This window comes from Alosa alosa, chromosome 14 (genome assembly GCF_017589495.1).
Source record: "Alosa alosa isolate M-15738 ecotype Scorff River chromosome 14, AALO_Geno_1.1, whole genome shotgun sequence".
In the NCBI taxonomy this organism is placed as follows: domain Eukaryota; kingdom Metazoa; phylum Chordata; class Actinopteri; order Clupeiformes; family Clupeidae; genus Alosa; species Alosa alosa.
In genome coordinates, this window is record NC_063202.1 from 27,471,255 (window position 1) to 27,498,966 (window position 27,712).

At 48.0% G+C, this 27,712-nt stretch overlaps 1 protein-coding gene across 1 annotated transcript in view; it reads right to left on the reverse strand.

Moving 5' to 3' along the window:
• si:ch211-186j3.6 (neural-cadherin) overlaps positions 1-27,712 on the reverse strand; it is a 164,265-nt gene that overhangs the window by 68,638 nt on the left and 67,915 nt on the right. The window contains exons 8-20 of the mRNA XM_048263372.1: positions 24,058-24,230; positions 21,646-21,814; positions 19,718-19,888; positions 19,354-19,526; positions 17,800-17,967; positions 15,828-16,077; positions 14,675-14,802; positions 10,858-11,044; positions 8,802-8,945; positions 6,341-6,624; positions 4,197-5,805; positions 3,300-3,393; positions 1,151-1,335 (exon numbers count right to left, since the gene is read on the reverse strand). Coding sequence (XP_048119329.1) covers positions 1,151-1,335; positions 3,300-3,393; positions 4,197-5,805; positions 6,341-6,624; positions 8,802-8,945; positions 10,858-11,044; positions 14,675-14,802; positions 15,828-16,077; positions 17,800-17,967; positions 19,354-19,526; positions 19,718-19,888; positions 21,646-21,814; positions 24,058-24,230 — 3,735 coding nt within the window. The remainder of the gene's footprint in view (positions 1-1,150; positions 1,336-3,299; positions 3,394-4,196; positions 5,806-6,340; positions 6,625-8,801; positions 8,946-10,857; positions 11,045-14,674; positions 14,803-15,827; positions 16,078-17,799; positions 17,968-19,353; positions 19,527-19,717; positions 19,889-21,645; positions 21,815-24,057; positions 24,231-27,712) is intronic.

The window sequence follows — 27,712 nt, forward strand, 5'->3', positions numbered from 1 at the left end:
CACTGCCCGCCACTGCCCGCCACTGCCCGCCACTGCCCGCCACTGCCCGCCACTGCCCGCCACTGCCCGCCACTGCCCGCCACTGCCCGCCACTGCCCGCCACTGCCCGCCACTGCCCGCCACTGCCCGCCACTGCCCGCCACTGCCCGCCACTGCCCGCCACTGCCCGCCACTGCCCGCCACTGCCCGCCACTGCCCGCCACTGCCCGCCACTGCCCGCCACTGCCCGCCACTGCCCGCCACTGCCCGCCACTGCCCGCCACTGCCCGCCACTGCCCGCCACTGCCCGCCACTGCCCGCCACTGCCCGCCACTGCCCGCCACTGCCCGCCACTGCCCGCCACTGCCCGCCACTGCCCGCCACTGCCCGCCACTGCCCGCCACTGCCCGCCACTGCCCGCCACTGCCCGCCACTGCCCGCCACTGCCCGCCACTGCCCGCCACTGCCCGCCACTGCCCGCCACTGCCCGCCACTGCCCGCCACTGCCCGCCACTGCCCGCCACTGCCCGCCACTGCCCGCCACTGCCCGCCACTGCCCGCCACTGCCCGCCACTGCCCGCCACTGCCCGCCACTGCCCGCCACTGCCCGCCACTGCCCGCCACTGCCCGCCACTGCCCGCCACTGCCCGCCACTGCCCGCCACTGCCCGCCACTGCCCGCCACTGCCCGCCACTGCCCGCCACTGCCCGCCACTGCCCGCCACTGCCCGCCACTGCCCGCCACTGCCCGCCACTGCCCGCCACTGCCCGCCACTGCCCGCCACTGCCCGCCACTGCCCGCCACTGCCCGCCACTGCCCGCCACTGCCCGCCACTGCCCGCCACTGCCCGCCACTGCCCGCCACTGCCCGCCACTGCCCGCCACTGCCCGCCACTGCCCGCCACTGCCCGCCACTGCCCGCCACTGCCCGCCACTGCCCGCCACTGCCCGCCCGCCATTGCCTCGCCACTGCCCGCCACTGCTCCGGCCAATCGCCAATGGCTCCCCAATCGGCACACACCGACCCCCGCGGCTCGTAAAATGTTGACAGGGCGCGTTTACTAGGAGGCCGGGATGGCAGCCGGGCAGCCCATATGAGCTCTCACGGCGTAAACACAAGCAGAGAGCCCCGGCATGGACGTCGCCACAGAGGTCACGGTGAGGTCACGTACCTGCCAGACGCAGTGAGCCGGAGGTGTGGATGGCCTCGTCGCGCAGCTCCCTGACATGGACGGTGACGGTGGACACGGCGTCGGGCCACAGGCCGTCCGACACGCGCACCTGGAAGCTGTAGGTGCCCGCCGGGGTGTTCTCCTTGATGATGAGGAAGCCTGTCCGCTTGTTCAGGAGAAAGTAGCTGAGGGCACACACACACACACACACACACAGTTAGTCGATAGAGATAGAGATAGTGAACAGGTAAGGCAAGGCAAGGCAACTTTGTTTTTATTGCACCTTTCAAACATTGCAGGCATTCAAAGTGCTATAGAAATTATTAATATAAATATAAATAATAGAGTTGGAGTAAGAGAGAGAGAGAGAGATCAGGGGAAGGATAATTAGAGGGAGAAACTGCAAGAGAATGAGTCAGACAGAAAATATTGCTTTCCAAGTTTTTGTAAAGGTATGTGTATTTGGTGTGTGTGTGTGTGTTATGCGAGTGAGTTTGTTTACGTACGTGTGGGTGTACAAATGACATTCATATTGTGACAAATGCATTTTTCAGTGTTTTTACAAAATTTACAAAATAACTGCTCTCTGACAACACTGTATCTGAATAACGATGCTAATAAAGCACCTTCAAAATTGCATTTGACAGAGAGGAGGGAGAGAAAGCAGGAGAATTCTACAGCGATGGCATGAGAGGAAGAAAAAAACGATGGGAAGTTAGAGGGTTAGTGAGCTAAATGGGGAGATGTGAAGAACCGTGAGGCTCCTGTTGATCCTCGTGGTCCGTCGGGAGTAAACAAGGGGACACGTGAAACGGTGAGTGTGCACAATTGTCAGAGCGGATGCAGTGATTCAGCGACGGGAGCTCTGTCCAGAATCCCTGGAGGACTCCGGAGAGGAGAGCTGAACACGGGGAGGGAGAGCGTCCGTCTGAGCTAACGTGGAGATAAGACGTGGAGATAAGGAGGAAGGACAGACATCAAGACGGGTTTATCAGGGAGAAAGAGAACGCCACATCTCATCGGAATCAAGCAGCCACAATCAAAAGCACTCGGATCCAAAACAATCTCCCCTGACACAACAGCGCATCTCACTCTTTATCAGCCTGCTTCCTGTGCTTTTGCATGCTGTGGTGACCCTATACGTACACATTCACACATCAGTTCACATCATCAGACAGATAGTGTCACTCAAAACACACACACGCACGCACGCACGCACACACACACACACACACACACACACACACACACACACACACACACACACACACACACACACACACACACACACACACACGTAGACGAAATAAAAACACTCACGCTGTCTTAATAACACACAAACACACACATGTGCACGCACACACATACACACACACACACACACATAGACAAAATACAAACACTCATACTCTCTTAATAACACACACACACACACACACACATTCACTTATACACACATGTACATAGGCCAGAGAGGCAAGAGAGGTAATTAAATATTAAATCTGTACAGATTCAACAGCTCCTTGCTCTTGCAAGCTACTCTCTACGAGAGAGAAATTGAGAGTGAAATGAATAAATTCTTTTTGAGTGTAGATTTTTTGGATCTGAGGCCATCAGGGGAGATTTTTTGTGTGTTGTGTGACATGAGCAGTGCTTTTGGAAAGGGGGGGGGGGGCAGATGGCTCAGGTGGGGGTGGGGACTCTCAGAGATGTCTCAGGGCTTAGTGTGCCTCAAAAACACCCTGTCAAACCTCTGCTCTGCTTCATGCCCCACAGCCCAACTACAACAACACGAAGGGAGGGGGGCAGAGAGAGAGAGAGAGAGAGAGAGAGAGAGAGAGAGAGAAAGAGAGAGAGAGAGAGGGAGAGAGAGAGAATGAAAGACAGATGGAGGGAGAAAGAGACAGATCAAGGGAGGCTGGAGGAAGAAGAGAGGGAAAAATGGCTTGCTGCGGGTCTTTTAAGAGCATGGCGATGAAGCTGTGGGACTCGGGAGGGGAAGCAGAAGGATGGAGGGAGACAAGAAGGCTGGATTGGCAGGGAGATGAGCGAGCGCTGATGAAAGAGTGAGAGATGTGAGGAGCGACAGAGGCACAGAGAGAGAGAGGGGGGGGGGGGCAGAGCGTGGGAGATTGAAGGAACAGCTTACTTTGGGATGTGTCCCTCAAAGGCGTAGGTCTTGTTGTCCCAGTCATCCGGATCGGGGGAATAGACCTTCCCCAAGATGGTGGTTGGCATTCGTCCTGCAGAGAGGAGGAGGTGGATATAGATTTAGACAGCTGTATATTTTGTGTAGGGGATTGACTGAGTGTGTGTGTGTGTGTGTGTGTGTGTGTGTGTGTGTGTGTGTGTGTGAGTGAGTGTGTGTGGATGTGTGTCTAAGTGAATGTTAAGTCTTTGTTCTACATTTAGATACAGGCTTTTTGAGAGTGGAACAAACATAATGGACATGGGCCAGGATTTGCCAAGAGGAAAAGCTTTTAAGGGGACTTGCACTCCACAGTCAGGTATGAGGTATGGAAACCAGTCGGAGATGTGACCCTGGGCTAATGCTGCTAATCTGGCCCTACCCTAACCAACGCGCAATATCCATTCCCTCCTCATTGTGCTCAGTGCTGATCATACTGGTGTCACTACCATGCTGAACAAAATGTACCAGGATCACAAATGACACATATATACATAATACTCATATAACTTATTCATACCAAGCCCGGTAAAAAGAAAGGAGTCAACGACTATGAAATCATGTGCTATGAAATCAATTTCCTTCTCTTAACAAACATTTTTAGCACTTACCCAAGAATAGTCACCTGTACAAGGGCTATGATGGCATTAAAAACAAAGTCTGAATGGTGCTATTTCAGAATTGGTTTATTGTTGAGTTTTTTTATTGAATTGAATTATCGAACATTTTTACAAGCTTTCCTTTTCTCTCTTATTTCTCGAGGGCATGCTAAGAGAGGTTTTATTGGAACTATGGGAGCACAAGACAAGACAAGACAAGATAAGACAAGACAAGACTTTTCAATGACTTTAGTCTCACCTCTATGGCTATTAATGTAGATCTCCTTCTCTCCCGCCTGGTGGGCATGATCGTTTTCATCTCCGATGGTGACCGTGAGCGTGTTTGTGACTGTCATTGGAGGGTGACCACTATCCGTCATGATGATGGGGAGGAAGAACTCCTTCTGGCTCTCCCGGTTGAACTCGCGCAGGGCGGTGATGGTGGCCGTGCCGTTGCCGTTGTCCTGCAGGTAGAAGTCGTTGGCGAGGCGGAACTCCAGCGGCATGGTGAAGGTGAAGGGCCCGCCGTTCTCCTCTGCGTCCCTGTCCACCACGTGCAGCAGCGACGACGTCTGGTTCAGCATCACCATCTGAGGTCCCAGAACGTTCTCCATCACTACGGGGGCGTACGCCGCCTCAAACTCTGGACCGTTATCGTTGACGTCCACCAGGGAGAGCTGGACGGTGGCGGTGCCGGTCAGCGCGGGCGTGCCGTGATCCGTGGCCAGGATGACCAGGTAGTGCTGGGGGGCGCTCTCCCGGTCGAGCGGGCTGGCCACTGTCACCAGGCCGGTCTGGTCCACGCGGAAAATGTGGAGGGGGTCGGACTCCGGGGCGATGCTGTAGGTGATCTGGCGGTTGAGGCCGGAGTCCGAGTCGGTGGCGGCCAGCGTGGCCAGGGTGGAGCCCACGGGCAGGTCCTCCCGGACGGGCGGCAGCGGCAGGAAGTGGGGGATGAAGACGGGCGCGTGGTCGTTGCAGTCGAGCACCTCCACCACGCAGTGCAGCACGCTGGAGTACTCCAGGTCCTCCACGCGCAGCGTCAGGTTGAAGCGCTGCTCGGCTGGACGCTCGTAGTCCAGTCGCTTCTTCAGGCGCAGCGTGCCGCGCCGCTCGGCGCGCTGGCTCTCCACGAAGAACTTCTGCTCGGGGTCGCCGGCCACCACGCTGAAGGTGAGCAGCGAGTTCTCGCCGGCGTCGGCGTCCTCGGCCGCCAGCTCCAGCACCGGGCGGGCTCGGCGCTCGGGGCCTCGGGACGGCGCGGGGCACGAAGCGCTCCAGGAAGCGCTGCACGCGGGTCGTTGGCGTCGCCACGCCAAGACGCCACGGTGGCCCGTGCTGCTCATGCCGCCGCCGTCCCGCGCCTCCACCACCAGCGTGTACGCGTCGGTCAGCTCGCGGTCCAGCCCGCTGCGCGCCACCGAGATGGTCCCCGTGGACGGGTTGATGGTGAACATTTCGCCGCCGCCGCCGCTCCCCAAGATCCGGTACGTGAGCACGGCGTTCTGGCCAACGGCCGCGTCGTCCAGGTCGGTGGCCGTCATCTCCATGACGGCGGTGCCCGGCAGCGAGTTCTCCGGCACGCTGCCGTGGCAGTTGTCGGGCGCGCAGGCGAAGACCGGCGCGTTGTCGTTGATGTCCCACACGTTGATGATGACGTCGGTGAAGCCCGTGAGCCCCTCGCCGCCCTCGTCCGTGGCCAGCACCACGAAGCGCCAGGCGGCACGCTGCTCGCGGTCCAGTGTCCGCTGGGCGTAGATCTTCCCTGTCACCTCATCAATTATGAACTCACTCTCCGCTCCTTGGCCATGGAGTGAATACCGCAGGGCTTCTTGGTCAGCATCCTTATCTGGGTCAGAGGCAGTTACCTACAACATCAAAGAGAACATTGCCTGGGTTTACTTCAGCGCGGCTAACTCTCCTCTTGCCTTTATTTTTTTCTTTCGCCGGAGCTCAACACTCTTTAATTATTGAAGGCTGCTGACACTGACTCATCCATGGGATCAGTCTTGTTTTGAAAACTAGTTCTCGAAAGCTATTCAGAGAAACTTTCCCCTTTACTCGTAGTCAAGAGTAGTCAAAAGTCTGCTCTCAAATAGCTCGAGAGCCTTTTTTGGTTTTGCCCTCCAGTGTCTGCAAATGAATCATTTTGCTTTCACAGAAAATGAAATACCCTAACAAAGGAGTTCAAACGGGCAGATCATAAACACAGTAGATCAGTTGGTAAATATCCAATTCAATTCAATCCAATTTGACTGATCATAATAAGAAAATCAAGTCTTTACTATATTCATCCCCAATTTGCTGTGTGATTGATGAAAATGGCCAGATAATCTATGAGTTTTCCAATGCCTTTCTCAAGTCACATTTGATTTTTGAATACAAGTGATTCTTGCTCCTTACCTGCAGAACAAATACAGGAGAGCCATCTAGCTCCTCTGTCACACTGCCATAGTACTCGTTCATGGTGAACACCGGAGCCTCATCGTTCTTGTTGACCACATTAACGTCCACGGTGGCGTAGTCCTCCCACTTCCCATCGGAGGCCAGCACGTGGAGGGTGTATCGCTTGTTCTGCTCATAGTCCAGAGGCTGCGCAATAAAGATGGTGCCCACCTCTGGCTCCACGTCAAACACCCCACCCGTGTTGCCTGACGTGATCTGGTAGCGGAGCTTGGCATTGGCACCTGTAAGGTGTGGCAGCAGATAAAGGTGGAGGCTGGGGACAGTGCTGATAAGGCTTGAACTCAACATGGCCTATAAATCTGCTGAGACCAACCAGTTTGGCAAAATCCATAAATGTCACTTCACACACGACAATCATCTTGGCACTTCGGCTCTTTTAATTCCAACACAAATAGCCTAAATAAATGAAAAACTTTGTGAAACCGCTACAATTACTTGGTGAAATTCCAGGTCGGTAAAAGCTAATTTGATGGTTTCTCTGTGAGTCTCAGCTGGCTTTAAAATAAACACTTGATCGTATATTTCAAGCACGGAGGCTCCGAAGGCTGGCTCCGTTTACTGCTGAGGAATTTTTTCGGGCGACGAGAAAAGTTGTGCGTAACCTGAACCCATTTAGTCTCACTTACTCTCATAATTAAGCCCTCGCTTCAAACCCAGAATTTTGTGCAGCCGGTAAAGACATCGACTGCACACGGCTGCCGCCAATTAGGCTGCTTGGTAAGGCACACCAGCACACCTCAATGGGAATCCAATACTCCCTCTGCTTAGGTGAACCAAAGGGAGAAAGAGAGATTTGTTTTCTCACAGGGTTTGGGAGTCTCGAAATCTATGTGCAACATGAAAGGGAGGTAGGGATAGCATGCTTAAGCACACTTCTTTGTGTTTGGAGGCACCAATTAAACAGTGGAATGTCGAAGGCAAACGAATGAAAACATCTTCACTTTTCTTATTAGTTTTTTTTTTCTTTTTTCTCCCTTTTCTTTTTTTCTACTACACTGTACTGCGATTTGATCCCAGAGGAGGCCTTGCAGAGTGAGAGCAAAAATATGTAAACAAACAAAAAGGATAAACAAACACAGTGCAAAGACGTATTCCCATGTGTGCCATGTTTTTATCTGTTCTCCATGGGCATGGGCTAAAGCCGCCATCCTGCTGACGAAGGGGAAATGGAGGAGGGAAGAAGAAACAATGGGCGGGGAGCCTTCTCAGAAATGACCCTTGGGGTTAAACTTGGAGAAATAACATCTCCTCACACACACACACACACACACACACACACACACACACACACACACACACACACACACACACGCACACACACACATTTCACTCGTTCGCTCTCGCTCTCCTAGCCTAATCTGCTGCTCCTGCGCTGAGATGGTTGGCACACTCTACCCCGGCCGATGCTGCGTCGCTCGGTGCCATGCCGAGGCGGTAAAGATGGAGCGTGCCCTTCTGCGTGGCCCAATCATCAGCGGCTCTCTGCAGGCACAGGCAGTATCCAGCTCCGCCATGATAAACGCCCGATAAAACCACTCGCCTCTTACTCCCCTGCCGCAACCACCACCACCACTGGCCTTCCCCTCCACCGCGCCTGGCCTGACGGATAGTCAGCGCACTACAGTAGCACCAGAGGGGGTGACCCCCCCGCCCCACCCCTCCCTTCATGGGCGGATTTATCAGCTGCTGGTTACAGTGGCTGGGGCCGGGGCTGGGGTTTGCTGGTTGAAAAGTGAGTGAGTTACGGCGGGAATAAACAGCAAAGGGAGCCTCGCGACAGGAGGACATTCAGAGAATACTGGCAGGGGGGCTGTCTGTTGCACTTGTTGGACCCACGTGCATGAGAGTACGGGGGCAGAGGGGAGAGGAGCCAGACAGAGAGAGAGAGAGAGAGAGAGAACGAGAGAGAAAATGAGAGAGAGAGAAAGAGAGAGAGAGAGAGAAATAGAGAGAATGAGAGAGAGAGAGAGAGAGAGAGAGAGATGCAGCTAAGCTGGTGAAAGAGCTTCTCTGGTTTGTGCAGAGGCAGTCTGTGCTCTCCTGAGTGGTACAGGGGGGAAAACAAGAGCTAATGCTTGGGAAAGGTCACCGGGGCTTGGGCGAGTAGTGGAGGAATATTTTCTGCTGCTGCAAACATGGAGCAGGTGGGAGAATTGACATGTCTGCAAATGGAAGAGCACAGCCGCGAGAGAACTGAATCCACAATATTCGAAAGGCATATATATTCTCCACGTCCTGCTGTGCACAATCAAATATTTAGTTGGTATGTTACATTCCTGGAAAACAGAAGTTCCAACATGCAAGCATGCAAAAATAAACATACATAACAACCATGAACTGATATTTGGCGATGATAACATGAGCTGGCATTTCAGAACTGGCTGACTGGTCCACCTACCTTCATCCTCATCATTAGCGCTCATGGTGACGATGGTGGAGCCAACATCAGCATCCTCGTCGACGTCGACTTCATAGACCGCCTGGGCGAAGATGGGCTTGTTATCATTGACGTCACTGATGAAAATGCGCACATACGCCGTGTCTGAGGGAGAGAAAAAGATTGGGAGATTAAACACAAGCGCTGCTCTTATTCTGTCAACCTGAGCCTCTCTCTCTCTCCTTCTATCTTTCTCTCTAACACACACACACACACACACTCATTTACTCACCCACATGCACACACACACTCATTCTCTTTCCCTAATCTTATCTCTCTTTCCATTTCATTTGTTTTTCCTGTATCATCTAGATTCTCTCTATTCTCTACACACATCCATGCGCCATTTTCTCCCATTCTCATTTACTTTCCATGCAACCCCCCTATCTCTGCCTCTCATCTTGGCCATGTTTTGTGTCTGATGCCATCAGTAGACAGATGTGGAAGAGGACCCCTGAGGGGCATGGCTGGGATTGATAGGGGAGTTGAGGGTGTGTGTGTGTGTGTGTGTGTGTGTGTGTGTGGGGAGGGGGGGATGCTGATATAATAGGCTTCCTTTGATATGAGTATCAAAAGGAACATAATTTGCAATATATTTCTGGAGATAAGATAAATTATTTAAGCCGGTTGCAAAAATCGGGCAGTTTAAAACAATGTTAAAGGAGTCAAACTGTGGGGTGTGGGAGAGGAGACGAGGGGGCATAAGAGCAAGAACAGCAGAGGAAGAACAGAGCCGGCCCTGAAATTTTCATGCCTCTCCATTCTGACAGTGAGACAGAGGCAGCAGACGCCATGTGTAGATGTGTGGATGGGGGAGACGCGGAGCTTCTGATGCAAGAAGCTGAGGCTCTCACTGGTGAACGGAGCGCTGCAGCGCTGTTTTGCCAACAGTGGCGTGGAACAGAGGCCCCTGTCAGTGGCTGACAGCTTCACTCAAGCTACAGAGAGACGTGGTCAGGATTACACCACTGCAGGAGCAACTCTCCTCCTCCACCTCCTCCTCTACTGCTTTTTAATCTCTCTTTCTATCTTTACACTGGCATGCCATCAATGCGTCACTACAGCCCCATCTCAGAGCCACCAATATAGCATCTAAAGACATTAAAGAGAGACTGTCTGTGTGTTATTTATTTATATACACTATATAAACAGTATATAGGGATGTTTGTGCTCATATGCCAATGCAAATGCCAGATATAAATACCTGCACACCTGATGTATGTGTGGAGGGTAAATATGTAGTGTATAGAAATACAAATTAAGAAATAGCAAGCAAGAGCCTAAGCCAGAGCATGAGAAGGAAACAGAGAGAGAAGGAACAAGGGGTGAGGAACTGATTCTAAATGGCAACAACACAGCCTGGGAGGAGATCACTGTGAAGCCTTGCCAGTCCTCTTTCTAGGCCTTCATTTAACATTTATATCAGGGGAAGAAATCTTTTTTTCCTTATTTGATTTCTGGTCGTTTTAATATTTAAGCACTGTTTACACTCAGAAATGTCATAATGAACAAAGCCAGGGGAGACACATTTGATAATCCATGACTATCTGGATAAAAAAAAAAACCACATTTCCCTCAGATGTAAACACGTGTGCCCTGGCAGAGCTGGTGAGTTGTTGGGATGAGGGGCAGCTGTTGGCCAGAGTGCTGGCAGATACAGATACAGACATACAACCTTCACATCTCTCCTGCGCTCATTAATATGGAGGACTGCTGCTAAATAAATCAAATACTCAGTTTTCAGTTTGTGGTAGTTAATGTTTAACAACTTACAATTTATTCAGAGTGCTACACTTACTGTAACAACCCATAAAGTGTGCGTGAACTGTTTTTCATGCATTTAAAAAAATGTGAAAATAACCACATCATAACCAATCCAAGTGAATCACATTAATTGATTTAGTAGGGTAAGGCTGGTGTTGTCGAATTCATAATAAATGGAATGGAATAAATGGATTTAAGCTGTTGGGGGTGTGGAGCTAAACCAGACTGTGGTGATCACTGGAGTCAGGCTTACCGGAGTTGGGCTGCCCATGTCTGCCCGGCCTAGCTGACTCCCATCCATCCACTGACTTCACCTCCAGCAGGTAGGAGCCCTTGGTCTCGCGGTCGAACACCGCCTCTGTGTAGATGGACCCCACCTCGGGATCAATGCGGAAAAACTGATAGTCCCCACTGCGGTCGTTCAGCAGAGAGTAGGATATCTGTGGACAGGAGGGTGCACGGTGGTCAGAGAACAGGGAGAGAAAGAGGTGCAGGGTCAGAAGCGTGTCCATTTTGTTCTGACATATTCAAGGTAGTTCAGGAAATTCAACTGAAGAACTAGAGGGCTTGGAGAAGTGCAGAAGTGTCTGGGTTGAACTGAACTGAACTGAACTGAACTGAACTGAAACTACTCTCAAACACACACTTATGATTTACCTACCATCATGAGTGTGACCCCTGAATGCCACTAAGGCACTTTGCCAACCCATTTTTAACTCCCACTTTAATTAAGTTGTACAGGAGCCGTGTGGGTTCATGCTCTATGCTCTATCCAATAATAATAACCTAGGGGGACCCCCTCAGTCTGTGCTTATTTTTACTCTCCGTCACAAAGACATATTGCCTCCCAGTTTGCAGGTAGCAGGAAAATCAAGACCTATTCACCTGAGAAACAATGAGCCCTTCTGAGTGCTGCGCCAAAAGCTTGACATGACAACGAGGTGCTCAGGCTGATTCTGAATGGCCCCCAGCGGCCTCAAATAGCAATTATCGCATACAATTCATTGAGCGGCCGCTGTAAAACAGCACGACATGTTTGATAAATGGTGCCCCGCTGTCTGAATTAGCACAAATAGTGAAAATAAAAAGCTGAATTAAATGTAATGCCATAATAAAAAGCTTGTAGGGGGTCAGGTTATTAAAAACAACTGGCATCTTCAATGGACAGAGAAGGGGGGAGCAACTACATTAGCATTTACGCCCACAAATGATATTCATTATCTAAATGTGAGAATGCATAGTCGCTATGATTGAGTCTGCTATTGAGAGACTACTGAAGCCAGTGAAACTAATTAAGCAGCCAAGGACAGCCTTGTGCTCGCAAAGCATTCCATGTAAAAAAAAGGGCAGATGAAATCCAACCCACACTATCCTTGAAGTCAAATCAATTATCAGACAAACATCGCGAGGCTCTACGGTTGAGAGAAATGTCATGAACACTGTGCATGAGAAGAGATACAGAGATTGAGAGAAAGAGAGAGAAGGAGAAAAAAAACATTAAAAAGAATAAAAGAGACGTTTTTTAAGAAAAGGAGCTTATTTGCACAGCCTTCTCTACACATACACAAGGATAGGCGGGTCATTAGGTCAGTACTGAGAGCCTATAGACTGCACACGTAGACCTGACTAGGAGTATTTTCTGTTTTTAATGGATTATTACAATAGTATGCACCTCAATCTAGGAGTCACCCTCACATACATATACACTGAGGCCTGCCGAAACAGCACACTTCAAAATAGCAAAATTATGTGAAGTCGAAACATTTATTTATGAATGCAGTACACGCATACATCTCCATTGCAAATACATTAAGATAAACAGTCTTTGTAGCACATAATTTTGAGAAAACACTGATAACTTCAAAATGCGAATGTAAATTGGGTCTGTGTTTCTAATTAATCTCTTATGCAACCATCTATTGCGTAACTAATATGATACAGGAAATGAGTTTGGGGCAGGAGCACATCGGAGCGGGTCATGGGTGACACGGAGATTTCCATACAGCTGATACTGCAGTTGGTAGTCTACGCTGTTTGGACTTGGAATGAGGAATGAGGGCTGGAGGAAACAGGCGGGTTTGAAAAGTGGCCAAGGAGGCTGCTCACACATTGATCAACATGTGTCTTGGTTGAGCCATCTCAGATCACATATTTGAATTGCCACCTCCACTTCATTTCCACTAGCAACCACCAAATGGATTATTAAGCAGTCGAAGACAACAACAGTTTAGTCATTTGTGTATTTCAACTTGTTTGTAGCCTAGATGCCATTACCCTACAATATTTGCAGTCTTCTTAAACTGCCTGTTTATCTTTCAGATAAGTTTGACATCTAGCAGTCTCATACAGCCACCAGGCCTGAGATGCCCCAGACACCAATAACCTATTTGACACCAGACAAAAGGAAATTGGAAAAAAGAATGCCATGGACCCTATTTGTATTTATTATTCCTTTTCAGTTTGAACATTGCTAAGGGCTTCATTTGATAAAAAGCACAGGGATACTTGAACTTTGCATTTTTTGCAGTGTTTTTAGTTTATTTTGCATGACAGTGTCATGGATGGAGCCCTGGTTCAGGAAAGATTAGTGACTGTCAGTAAAAGCAGGTGTATCTTCATCATAAAATACGTGATAATACTGAGCTTTCCATACATACACAAATCTAGGCTGACCTGAAAATGATTCATCCTTTCTGATGCATTAAAATATCGTTGTCTGCGGGAAGATTCCATACACAGTAGCCTAACCTCACATAATAAAGCATAACATTTTACTATCTTTCCATTATTCTTTACTTCTCCTATGCGTCGTGTGTGCTATCAGTTGATTATACTGTATAATGAAGATGGAGGTCCTCACAGGCCAAGGGCTGTAAGACTGAGGGGGAATTACACACATGTAGGTGAACACACATTCTGGGCTGTCTAATTAACTGCAATCTGCCATGATTCTTAGCTGCTGGAATACATTTTCCCTCTAGATTATCTTCAATTGGAGGACGTGGATGGCTGCAAAAGGATTGCTTCCTTCTCATGCATTTGAGTGGTGAGATTGTGGGATGCTCCTGCTTGACCTACGGCTTACAACTCCTTCCTCATCCCAAATGACTTAGACTTTGACATAGTCTGGCTGCTTTACATAAATGTGTTCAGTATCTATGTTCAGTCCCTATTTGCTATGTTCCTAAAGGATAACATAGTGGTTAGAGAAGGTGAGTATCATGCAGAGGGTCCTGTGTTTGATTCTTGAGAGTGGTGAATACCCAAGGGGGTATTGGCGGACGTTCGGAAAGCATACCACCTATGGGAGGGTCTGAGGCATGACCATGAGCATTCCATTGACCCCCAATTCATTTTGGCATCACAAACATGTCATGAAACATCTAACACCTAACATGAAGGAACAAACTCCTAGAACCCTCATCAGCTGTTGTAGGCTTGTCCAAAATACTATAACGTAGATACATTTTCTATATTGTTCTGATGCGCATAGACTATTGTAAAGTAAAATACTTAAGGCATACAGGTACAGTATGCAACAATACATTTGTTTATAATACATTAACATACAGGTATGTAACAATACATTTCTTTATGATAGTGTTTATGAAGGTCACAGTGTACTGCTTTTAATTATAAGATTTATTTCACTTGACTAAGCAAGGATTCATGACAATAACTGCGGAAATCATAGATAAGCTTGACAGTGAGAAAATAAGAGTCTTATGCAAGCTACTGCCTATCCAAGAGTCAATTATTTAAGATCAAACAGGAGAGCATGCTGAAAGAGCAAAAGCAAACTGTGTAACATCACCATCCAATTTATGCTCAACTAGCCACGTCAACGCAATGCTAATATTATCACACAAAGCAGCTAGGCTCACAGGGATTTATAATCTTTATTAACTTAATCAGCAGAAAGTAAAATCAACCTTAGTCCTAATTCCTCTGTTGTTGAGCTCTAATATAGTGGGTAAAAGCTGATAATAGCTCATTAAAACATGAGTGTTGTCCAGTTTGCAGAGGAATTTGATCTCGGCATGTTAGAGCACGCGGTCAGCTTTACTCACCTTTCCGTTGAGGCCGAGGTCCAAGTCGTTGGCCGACACCTGCAGCACCAGGGTCCCAATCTCTGCCCCCTCGGTCACGGAGGCCTCGTAGATGGATGAGGTGAAGAAGGGCACGTTGTCGTTGACATCTGTCAGGCAGGATGCAGGAACATGCAGCAGTGATTTTTCATCGTTTGGCTCGCTCGGTTTTCTCTCTCTCTCTCTCCCCCTCTGCTTGTCGTCAGGAGGCATTTTAATAAGGTTCTAAGGCCACTCTCCCCTACTGAATTACAAAAGCTTTTCAGCTGTCACAGCTTTATACACCACTGGGTATCCTTGGCTAAACATTTGTTGACAGTGATGAATAGGAGCCTTCCAATGCAGCCACAAGAGACTCTGAGGGACATCAAAGGCCCCTTGTTGACTCTAAGGAGCGGATTTCTCTTTTTTTTCTAAAGCTTTTAACAGAATCCTTTTTTGTTAAGAAAGGAGGTGGAAATTATCCTCTGCCTGTCCTTCAGTCACTCACCACAAACTTAGCGCAACCTTTACTTTTGAAATGTAAATGGATGTGAATATTTGACATGTTGCCTCAAATGAGCATGCATTATCAATGTGGTACTCACTTGACACAAAACTCATCAAGTGGGGCACAAACTAAGAGTGATTTTCCTCGAAATGCTGTTCCGGTGAGACATCCTAGGACAGCTCATTTCAGGTCAAACCCTTAATGGGCCGACTGACTCTAATCTCTATCTGATGGACTTGAGGGTTTTCATTTTCTCAGTGTAAAAAGTCTTAATCCATGAATTAAACACAAATTCTCCCCAGCAGCCGACCTCATCTGGCCTCTCACTCCTAGATCTGAGCCCCCTGCAGTGGGCATTGCTGCGGTCCAGATTAAGAAGAGAGCACAGGAGGCAAATGAGGTAGGGGGCAAAAACCAGGCAGATTAATTATTCCTCCACGGTCTCTAAAGAACCATCAGGACTGATTAGTTGAAAGAACTTGTGTGAGAGATGCACTTCAAGAGATAGAAAAAGGGATTGAACGGGATTGAAGGGATTGAACGGTGGTATGTCATGAGTCATATAGAGACGCATCACATTACTCTTATGGTGCTATTCCAAAGGGCAATATTTTCTTGGGAAAAGAGTGAGGCTGTGGCCATTACCTGTGACGTTGACGTAGACCGTGGTGAAAGCAGCGAGGGGCACAGCGGCGACATTCTGGGCACGCACACGCAGAGTGAAGTGGCGAGTGGTCTCGTAGTCCAGCGGCTCGGCCACCAGGATGGAGGCGGAGCCGTCTTCGCGGTTGGGCGTCAGGTAGAAGCGCACGGGCATGTTGGTCTCCGGCACCATCCCATCCTCCAGGTTATAGGTCACCCTGGGGTCTCCCAGCGGTGAGGTGGCTTTGACCGTCTGATGGTTTCACACAAGGACAGGAGATGTGCAATTTACACAAGCTGGAGCTGCCTGAAGCCCAAGCAATCTAAATGCATATTTGTGGGCCATCAGAGGCTGCATGTGGTACAAATTACCAGCAGTGAAATATGATAATTGTTATTGAAGCCCTCGTTAAAACCAAATTTTGAAAAATTGCATACTTGGTTCAAAATGAATACAGCCCTGTGGCTTTGTGCGTGGTCAGACATGCATAATCATTACCGGTCATCCCATATGTGAAAACACTGGCAGCAGACGAGGCAGTTCGACGGAAAGTAAACCTCCCTCCTAATCATCTGTCTCCGCTCAAAAAGTGAGCGAAGCAAACATCTCCTTGCCCTAGCAATTAAAACGGGAAGCAAGCTCCACTACACCCCCAGCTAACAAGAAAATAAATATTTTTTACAGTGGATCCATGAAAGCAATACAAGTCACTCCATCTGTACATCCATCCTTCCCACGCCCAGCAGTCTCTCCCTCCTTAAATAACATATTCATCTGCATTTTTAACAGCCTTAATAGCCCATAAAGGATCCAGAGAAACTCTGGCAAATTAATTTCCAATCCTGAAGCAGAGGAGTGGTTTAAAAAGAATGAAGTGGGGGTAAGAAGTCGGAGTAAATGGCCATTAATAATCCAGGGTGAGTGATTGGTCCTCTCCCCAGTCTGATGGAGGGGGTGAGGCAGTGCTTTTAAAAATAGACACCCTGCTGGACTAGGGGGTGGTGGGTTGGGGATTGGGCTGTGTGGGGTCGGGTGGGGGAGAAGAGCCTGATGGGAATGGACTGTCTTAACGGAGAAGGGCTGTCCCAGGACATTAAGGACACATGGAGAGGGGAAGACCAAAAGTAAGTTCTCAAAAAGCTCAAGATCACTTTCTGCAGTTGAACTGTATTAACTGTGAAAGTCTAGTCAACTGAATATTACCACAAGCACACACACTCAGTACCTGTTATTATCTGCAAGGTTAAGTCTGAATGAGAGTTTTCCACACGACAGCTCGTTACGACAATCATGGGTTACCTCAGAGCAGAGTCATGGTGATCAGTGCCACATGCATTGTGTTCAGTGTAGAGGTTAAAGGGGACCTCACACACAATGACACCACTGCGTTTTGAAGCACATTATGTATAATGCTTTGTGCAGTGCAATGACCAGCAGAGCACAAATCACTTAGTATCTGAGAGGGCCGCAGGGCTTTGGTCTTAGGGAATATGATGCATAGCTCTATGCAATGCATTTTGCACATCATGGACAAAACAATAGCGTAAACACATTGGACGAGCAACCCACCATGCAATAGCACGTTTTAAATTGCTATTTTTATTCAGTAACACACAGCCTTTTGGAGTGCTTGAAGCACACAAATAATGGGCATAGTGGCAGCGATGGGGCTCTGAGCCCTGTTTTAATGGCCAAGTAATCCATAGCAAGGACCGGAAGGTTGTCAGTTCAAACTCCAGACGGGATTTGTTGCGCAGCTGAGCAAGGCACTTAACCCAAATTGCTTTTGCTAAATGTCCTCCCATAAAATCGGCCATATGCAATTCGCTCCGAACAAGCTCATGAGCTAAATATTACACCAAGCATGTGGCCTTTGGCAGCAATAAGGCTGTGCTGTAAAAAAAAGGTGTCCTGTTATTAAAAAAAGAAGTTGTGTTCAGACAGCTAATGCCTTAGCCAGGCTGCATGACGTACCACTACGGGTGTGTCCCTGACGGTGTTCTCCGGTAGGACCACCTCATAAGTGTCCCTCTCCCACTGTGGGGGCTGGTTCTTCACGTTGGTGATGGTGACCGCCAGCTCGACTGAGCTGCTTCGGTTTCCCCCGTCTGTGGCGGAAATCTGCCTGCTGATGTAGGATCTCTGCAACCAAAGGAACACGTCAGTCAGACTTCACTTTTCCCCTTCAGCACTTAGAAAGTCTCTCTCTCTCTCTTTCTCTTTCTCTTTGTCGGCGTGTGTGTGTGTGTGTGTGTGTGTGTGTGTGTGTGTGTTTCCTCTCTGGCACCTTCCAAGCACTGATGTCAAAGTGACACCCCCTCTGCTGGTTTACAGTTTACAGCAGCCGTGTGTATGCGGGACCCTCACACACACCAGCGCCTGGCTGCCTTGCGGCCACACCAGTTACTCCCAGGCACAACTGTCCCGCTCTGTCTGGACCACTGTCACCATGGCAACAGCCTCACACTGGCTCTGTGTGGTAAACATGCCTTCGGATCATGAGGCAGATTGTGCATAAATTTGGCATCCACATGACACTACTTAACAGACAGACAAATAAAAGCACCGCCAAGAGTATCCCATGCTGATAAACATTCAGTGTAGCCTGTAGGCAAAGTTACAAGCTAGACATATGTATTCAAATCAAGGGAGAAGTACTGCACTAAGCAACAATTAGGTAACTAGGTGACTCACATGTAATTATATGTAAGTGCATTAATTTCTGTGAACAGACCTTGGAGTCCATTTTCCCGCTTATTCCACTGTTGCCACATGCATTGTGTTCATTTCCTGTTGAACGTTTTAATAGCTAAAACTGTCTTGTTTGTAGAACTAATTTCTTCCGACATATCAACTCAATTCTCAACTTGCAGGACAAACTGCCATTACTAGTTCTAAATGGATAGTTGCTACGGCCAAAAGCCAGTCGTTAGTTCTATCTCTCCCGTTGTCAGGCAGGCATATCCCAAGATTCTGATGAACTTTAGCTTTGAAACATCACTATTTTACTTAGCCTGCTGTCATCCATCTAGCTAAAAGCCACCTCCATGATATGCTACAATGTTACTATGTTCTGAACGTCTGCATTTTACAGCTCGGATGCAACGTGACGGTTAATTTAAACTTCACAACGAGTTTGGCGAATTAATATACAAGTGTGATACGGCCAAAAAAATGGATCTACTTCATAGGTGTGCAAATAACATACGGTTAATGGTCGTTCTAAATGACGTAGGACAATGGGAAATTCAACCAAGCAGTGGAATATATATATATGGTATATTTATATATATGGTCTGAACTCCATGTGGGACTGACTTGTGCCTGATCCTGCTGTTTTAATACAGAGTTAGTTCTGAACCAGATGGAACTGTACAAGAACAGGACAGCTGAATGCAAATGTTCTTCCAACTGCTTTCTTCCTACCTTGTGTCCCTCTCCCATTCCGTTCCACTTGGTCCTGCATTTGATTTTTTTTTAGGAGAAAGATGTTGATGTGATGTGCTGTGGCGATGGCGAGGGACTGACCTGGGAGATGGGCTGTTTGACGTAGACCCAGCCAGTGACCGGGTTGACCTGGAGGTACTCAGGCTGCTCTTTGGACATGGAGTAGGTGATGGCCGCGTAGGAGCCGTAGTCATCATCGTGCGCAGCCACACGCAAAAAACTTGTGCCAGTCATGGTGTCCTCACGCAGGAAGTCTATGGAATGAGAGTGTATTCACACCATTATTGGAGTGAATACCCCAATAATGATGCTGGTGTGTGTAGGTGTGTGTGTGTGTGTGTGTGTGTGTGTGTGTGTGTGTGTGTGTGTAGTGATGTGGGTCCAGGTGAGTGTGTATTTTCATATTTTCATATATCTGTGTATCTTTGTATTTTTATGAACTCACATTCATATCGGAGGTTCTCGAACTTGGGGCTGTTATCGTTCTCATCGAGGATGAGGATGTTGAGCTGGCAGATTCCAATAAGCGGGTCGGCGGCCTGGTCGGTGGCTGTCACCGTCACGGCGTATTCTCTCTGCCGCTCACGGTCGAACTTCCTGGCCGTGACGATCACACCTGAGATCAAATCATTTCCGCGGTTATCAGTCGGCCGCTCAGGCTCCCTGGCACAAAACAAAAGGTGCGCTGTCTGGCCAGCGTCGGTCTGCCGCACGGCTCTGATCTGTGATTCTGATGCATGTCAGAACTCTATTACGGATGCATCCCACCGAGCTTTTCACAGCTGCGCCGGAGTTTGATTAACTTCCTACCGGCAGCCTATTCCAAAAGCACAGGAGTGCGTCTCTCTTAATATAACACTGTGAGCGTGATGGACAGCAGAATACACCTCCAGCCATTACAGCTTTTGGACAAACCTAATGTAAAATGTGTGTGAATGCTCAAAAAGAAAGTGAAGTTATGTAGAATGTAGAGTCCATCCTTTCTTTTTTTCTCTCGCTCCATTCCTTTTCTTTCTCTCGCTCCATTCCTTAGAAGTTCACTGATTGATGGGCAGTGAATACTTATATTTTCCTAAGTGATTCATTTCTTTGAAGAGGATAGGATTTCTTAAACGCTGTCCCTTTCTTTCTTGTGTGATTGCCAACACACTTCTGAAAGGATGTGATTAAAGTGAATTAGATTGAACTTTGAAAATTGGCAGAGCTCTTCAAAGCATGAACTTTAGCATATGAAAAAGAGGTGGAGTAAAGAGAGTGCCAAGCGTAGTAGGGAGGGAGAGAGACAGACAGACAGAGAGAGAGAAAGAGAGAGAGGGAGAGAGAGAGAGAAAATGGGAGGACACAGACTTCAGACACCATTACCCCAGGCAGACGGTGGAAGGGTTATGGTTAACGGAATCACAGTCAATTGGAGAATGATCAGCTACTCCATCAATTTCTGTGAGGTGTAACTCAGAAAGGGACACACCTCCCAAAGTAACATACAGTCGTGGCCATGAGTTTAAGATCACACTTCAGAACGCTTCTCCACGAAGGTCCCTGAATCAGCTCATTTCACAACTGCATAGTCAGCATCAGTCTCACAATACTTATCCTTCTCACTAATAACTTCTCACTAATCACTCATTTAGAATAGCCTCTCTGGTGAAGAACCACAATGTGTGCCCTCTGCACGTGCATGAGTGAGGCTTTTTAACCCATTTGCTTGGGCTTTTAGAAAAGGCAACAACACAGCCAAGTGCTCAGTCAAGTGTTTACTTACACTACACTACATTGAAAATTGTGAATTGATTACCATTAGGCCAACGTAAGGATGATGACATTTCATGCAATCAGTTTAATTAATGATGCACTAACTATTTAGAAGAAATTAGTACATTTTCAAGATGGTCTTAAAAATTTGGCCACGACTGTAAGGAAAACCATATCTGTATTTCATAATGAACAGCACAGCAGTAGTGGCTATTTCCATTTCTGCAGTCCTGGCATATAGGTACTTTTTTTCAGGACAACCTTCCAATAAAGGACTAATTATTGTGCAAAAATCCAACTGAGAGATCCCCATATTTATAGCCCACCCATATTAAGTAACTGAAGAGCTGGCAAAAAAGTACAGCGATGGCATTCTCACCGGAGTTCCTTTGCTGAACAGCAAGACATTAACATATAGTCCCTCTTCACATCACCATATTAGAACACGGCTTAACTATACCAATAATGTCTCACCACAACATAGCACCAAAACGAAGCAATATGTGCATTTGAGGCTGTCCACATTGCCAAATGAGTAGTGTGTGTGGTGTTGCGGTAGAGCAGCAGCACTGTGAGGAGCTATGGTTATTTGTTTGGCCAGTGTCTGTGTTGATGGACTACCTGTGACTGGGTCGATATTAAAAGCGGGGATGGTGCTGTCCCGGTGCATGAAGCCATACGTCACTTTCCCATTGGCCCCCTCATCTGCGTCCACGGCGTGCACCTGCACCACGAATGTCCCCGCCGGCTGGTTCTCCAAGACAGAACTCCGCTCCTTATACTGCTGACACTGTGGATGGAGAGACACAGAGGGAGAGAGGCAAAGGAGAGAGAGCATAGAAATAAAGTGAGAGGGAGGGGAAGGGTAAGTAAAGCTGGTAAGTAAAGACTAAACACTAAAATGGAACCAGACAGCAATCACTGTCTAAAGTAATGCGTCCCATTGAAAAGAGTAGTAGGGAAGTTAAATGGCAGAAATTCGGTCTCCAATAGAAAAGGACAACATAAGAAACATGTGAGAGGAAAGGGGAAGAGAGGAGAGGAGGAGTGCATGTTGGGCCAGTAAGGATGGAGGGATGGGCCCTGTGTAGAGTGTAGAGGAAGAGAAGCGGAAAAAATCTATTTAATCCTGCAATATTTTTCCATGTTGAGGCTCATCTGTGTTTTATAATTGAAGAGGCCTTGAATCGATTCCACCCAGGTGGATGACTGGGGAAGAAGCAAGAAAGCAGAGATAATTGGGCCATGCTCTGGTGTGTGTGTGTGTGTGTGTGTGTGTGTGTGTATGTGTATGTGTGTGTGTGTGTGTGTGTGTGTGTGTGTGTGTGTGTGTGTGTGTGTGTGTGTGTGTGTGTGAGAGAGAGAGAGATATAAAAAAGGCTGATGAAAGGGAAGAAACAGTCCAAATAACTGAATTAAAAACCTCCCCAACTCCCCAGTTCATACCATTTTTAAGCTATTCTCTGAAGAAATTGAGACAATTGCAAAAAATAAGACAGGAAACGTCCTTCTTCCTTCTCCTGCTAGTGCCCCCCTCTCCCCTTCCCTCCCCCCCCTTCCCTGAACCATCCTACAAACCGTACTCCTGCAACATCCCTGCAGCCAACTCCGAGGTCAGAGCTCATCCTGCAAGCTAATGCCCCAAGAGGATTCTGGGAGATGAAAGACACCTTTGGCAGATTCAAAAAACTCCCCCATTCCAATGCAACTATACAAGTAAACACACAAACACACACACACACACGCACACAAAAAAAGAAGAAAAAAGGCAATGCTCCCTATGCCCCTCACTCGGAACATTCCGGATCCTGGCTCCGGCACAGACGGGGCCAGGGCTCGGGAGACGGCGCTCCTCTTAGGAAGGAGTGAGTCACTGATGTTCACAAATCCACAGGAACGGACTGAGTCTCCGCCAAACACATAAAACCTGAGGGGCTGATGAAGGGGGAGAGGGGGAGGAGAGGAGGGCGCAAACTTCACATGAAAGCCTCCCGCTCTCTGCCTGCTGGGCTCCCCACTCCCATACTGAGCGGCGAGAGTGGTGGTGCCGCAACACACACACACACACACACACACACACACACACACACACACACACAGATGCATGGAGAGAGATGCACTGGAGAGACACAGGCCAAGATACGGGGCACAGGAGATGCAGACAAAAATGCAGAGATAGATATTCGTGGGATAATTTGTAACCAAAGCTGAAGGCATAGTAGTCTCCACACGTAACTATAACGTTAAACAAGCTCAGATAGCCCAATTCAAGGAAGCTGAAAAGGAGCTGCAAAAAAACACCATCTTCATCCTTTTGAAACAGCGCCTGACCTCACGTAAGAGGAGGCTAAATCGCATTTACCTCCTAGCCGCGCTGTTGAGACGTGGCTCAATAGACAAAAGCACTCCCAAAACACAGGGGGGGGGGGTCTGCCAAGAGGCAGGTCCATGGCACACATAAAGCCCAGAGGTACAGAGCAAAGAGGGAGGAGAAGAGAGACTGCAGGGCTCCAGACTTCCAAATATCTCTAGGGTTAAGCCCATCTCATTTGAAATTGAGACATCGGCAGAACGCAGGTAGGCCCATGATGATTCGGCAGATATTTCAAACGCTTAATTAAAAAAAAACCTTAGATGATCTAGAAATAGAGTGGCTGGGCAGGCTAATCACTCCACTTGGGGATAGAAAGAGAGATGGAGAGAGGGAGAGAGGGAGAGAGGGAGAGAGGGAGGGAGGTGAAGATGAGAGGCAGAAAGAAAGCGAGAGAGAGAGAGAGAGAGATGAAGAGAAGATAGGGGATAGGTAAACAGACCGAGCGCAGATTTGTAGATGGGGAGGGTGATAGGATTAGATGGAGGAGCAGAAATGCTTAATGAATCTCTAGATAACAGGTCCACCATGAACACTAGGATTCTTAATCACATATACTCATATGAAAAAGGGGGGAAGACTGAGAAAGATGCAAAGGAATGAACAATACAAGTTCTCATCACAGTTCATCATGGGACAGACAAAAGGTGAGGAGGGCACACCTGCTCGAAGACAGGCTTGTTGTTGTTGACATCATCGACTCCCACCACGACCTGGGCTGTGGTGGACAGGGGCTGTGGACCTCCGGAGGCGTTGTCGTCCGTCGCTGTGACGTTCAGCACGTATTCCACCCCCTGCAGCCTCGGGGGCGGGCTGGAGCGGAGGCGGATCAAACCTGCACAGACCAATTACAAGGCTTTTTTAATTTACTGCGGCGACCTGTTCATCTTAGCAGGACCATTCTGAACACCGTACCAGTGTGCCGCACAGCAGCATTTCCGCTGCACAGAGGACAATCTGATAGCCTTTCACAAAAAGCCATTTCTCACACAGTGGAGAAAATAAAGGCGATTCACATGAATACATACATTTCTATGGGGACACGCCTTTGTAAGTGGCTTCACACAGCCTTGGATTAAACAGTGCTGCTGAAGGCATGTGAGAGGATGAATGAAAAGAGGAGGATGAATAGCGCCCATTATGGGCATCAGTGGCCCCATGGTGGACCTAAGCACAGTGGTCTGCTTGATGATTAACTGGAAGATTTTGCAGCACTCAGAGATCACGAGCTGTGAATGGACAGCAGGTTCAGTGACCGAACAGTCTGGCAGGTATTCTTTCTCCCTTCACAGCTTGTTTTCCCCACTTCCTAACTTCAATAATTTATTTGCACCTTCATACACTCACGTCCATCAGCTTGTTTGTCCTTTCTTTTATCAGCTCTGTGTCCCAATCTGCCGCATGCCTTCTCATACCTGAACTAATACCCCCAACCTCCTGATGTCCTCACTGGCTGCATGACTGGCAGTGTGTTCTCCTTCAAAGTGCCAGTCTCTAGTGCTGATAGCTCAAAGGCTAGCCTACTCCTGTCCCCTCGGTGCCACGGCAACACATGGTGACACTCGTCCATCTGCGGCCGATGGGCTTTCTCTCTCCTAACGACCACGACCCTTCTCCTCTCCTGAGGCCTGGGGAAAGTGAATGAGTATTCACTCTGTGTGTGTGTGTGTATGTGTGTGTGTGTGTGTGTGTGTGTGTGTGTGTGCACACGCACTCTGAAGGAGAGTGTGGGCGGCCAATTTCCATCCCTCACACGGTCTTGTCTTCTTGATGACATTTCCATTTGGAGCGAATGTGAGTAAGTATGTGACTGAAACACTTGCATACCGTATATGTATGCGCCTGTACCAAGTGTGTGCCTACAGTATGTGTGCGTGTGTGTGTGTGTGTGTGTGGTGCGTGTGTGTGTGTGTGCGGGCGACCGTGTTCAGACATGCTTAACAAGTCGCCTTTTATTTGCAGAGACAGAGGGAGCCCAGGGGGCAGGGGCTGACCCAGCAGACTCCAGGAGGGGTACTGGGAGGGGGGGCACGGCTGGACCATCACTCACCCCAGCAGCTATCGCCCCTCCTATCTCTCCTCTCCTCAGGGGGAACATGAAAGAGCCCTCCATCAGAAGCTGAGGTGCCCACACACACACACACACACACACACACACACACACACACACACACACACACACACACACACACACACACACGTACGGAGGCACAGGTGTCTGGTCCCCCTGGTCCCGCTGCACTGACACTACAGCACATGCTGCTGGGGCCATAGAGGTGTGCGGATGGCAGAGAGGATATGAGATCGATTCTAATTCCAATCAGAAGCTCCAGGGCTGCTGGTGTCAGGGGCTGGAAGAGACAGAGAGGACGAGAGGGTGGGGCTGGGGGTGATAACGCAGTAGGGGTGTGTATGTGTGTGTGTGTGTGTGTGTGTGTGTGTGTGTGTGTGTGTGGGGGGGGGTGCTGGAGGACTGAGGAGAGCTCCAGCACAGAAACAGCATCACACATGTACACACGCAGTCCCTAACAACAGTCTTGTCACCCCTTTAAAAATTTAGTTTTTTTAAGCAATATACACACACTTTTGGAGTCTTTTTTGAGAAAGCAAACAAACCAGGACCATTTCAATAGCTCAACACAACTGAAACCACAATTGGTTTCCCCAAATTCAACATAAAATATCACCAAAATGCTGCGGAAGTGAATACTGTCAAACTGACACGGTCAAAAGTCTTGTCACCCTTCACCAAAAGTGTCTTTGGCTCTGATAAAAGCACACTTTTCATTGTTAAAATCCAGTGCTAAGGTTATGGGTAGTCAGACATCAACTGTGAAAGGATTCCTGAGAAATATCAATCCATTTCTAATAGACAATAGACTCAAGTTTACTAAAGTTTCTTTTCTATTGGTTTCTATGGACAGTATGATGTTTTCTCCAAGGATGTCCAAATATTTGGAGCTGATAATCAGTGCCAGAGGAAGCAAAACAGGACTAGAGTATCATCTGGCCATTGCCATGCTTCACTTTAAACATGGTGCACTTTTCAGAGTATTCTGCATTCTTCTTCACAACTGAAACCAATTGTTGTTTTAGTTGTGTTGAGCTATTGAAATGGTTCTGGTTTGTTTGTGTTCTCAAAAAAACTCCATAAGTGTGAGTATTTTGCTTAAAAAACAAACATTTCGAGGACGAGGCGCCATTCAGTGCATTCAAGCTTTTCTTTTTACCAGCTAGGTCAGACTCTCATACACTCCAAACCAGCACATATGCATGCCAACACACACAAACACAGCAAGAGAGATCAGGGGAGAAAAAATGCTCCAATCCAATTATTTGCATCAGACCGCTGAGAAACAGATCCTCTCACAGGAACATGGTAAAGGTCAACCAGTAGAATGACACCAGACCAGCTCCTCTACTCCCATCTTTTCCTGCCCGGGAGTTTGGTGTATTCTGTTTATGATGTAGCCTCCCTCGCAGTGGAGGACAAGCTGCTTCCATCTCCAGTAATATACTCCCTAGTCTTGGACTCAGTTTCTGGAGGTGTTGCTGGGTTGTAAAATATTTTGTAGTCACGGCTCTTAGTTTTGAATTACTATTTTATTATTTTTTTCACTCAACTTGACACAGAGTCCAAATGGGGAAAAATAAGGGTATGAAAAATTCATATATGTAAATCTTTTTTTAGAGCATAACAGTGTTAGCACACATAATTACAGCCCCTTTCATCTATAGTAGCATAGACCACTCTTTACCACAGATTTAAGTATTGGACATGACAAGAGTGATTCCTATACAGTATTCCTATAGTATATGTTTTTTATCAGTGTATGTTTTTAGTTTTTACTGGCCGTTTCCAAATGACAGTACAGTTTTCATTTTGAGTTCTTTGTATGCTTCATATATGAAACCTGTTGGACAAAACGGCTACTGGATTTCTGCCGAGCATCTGATGGTGCTCATGGTAACAGGCAGCAGTGATAACAGTGTCCTCTATCCTAGTTGGGTCTCCTATGCTGAATGCAGGCTTCAGAGCCAAACAAAGGAGTGACAATAACCAATACTTTATAAAGCTGAACCTCTCAGGCAAAGCCTGAGATATTCCAAACTCATTTGTGCAGTCAATCAAAGGAACCATTTGCCTTCGTGTTGATGCCATGGAGTTGGATTTTCAATCAAGGTATACACAAACACACACACACAAAAACAAAAGACAAAAGATAATCGAAAATCGACAAAACAAGCCCTCAGTAAACCTTAACATGAACCATTCCAAAATATTTGTTTGTTTATCCTCCCAATTGTACAAGGGTA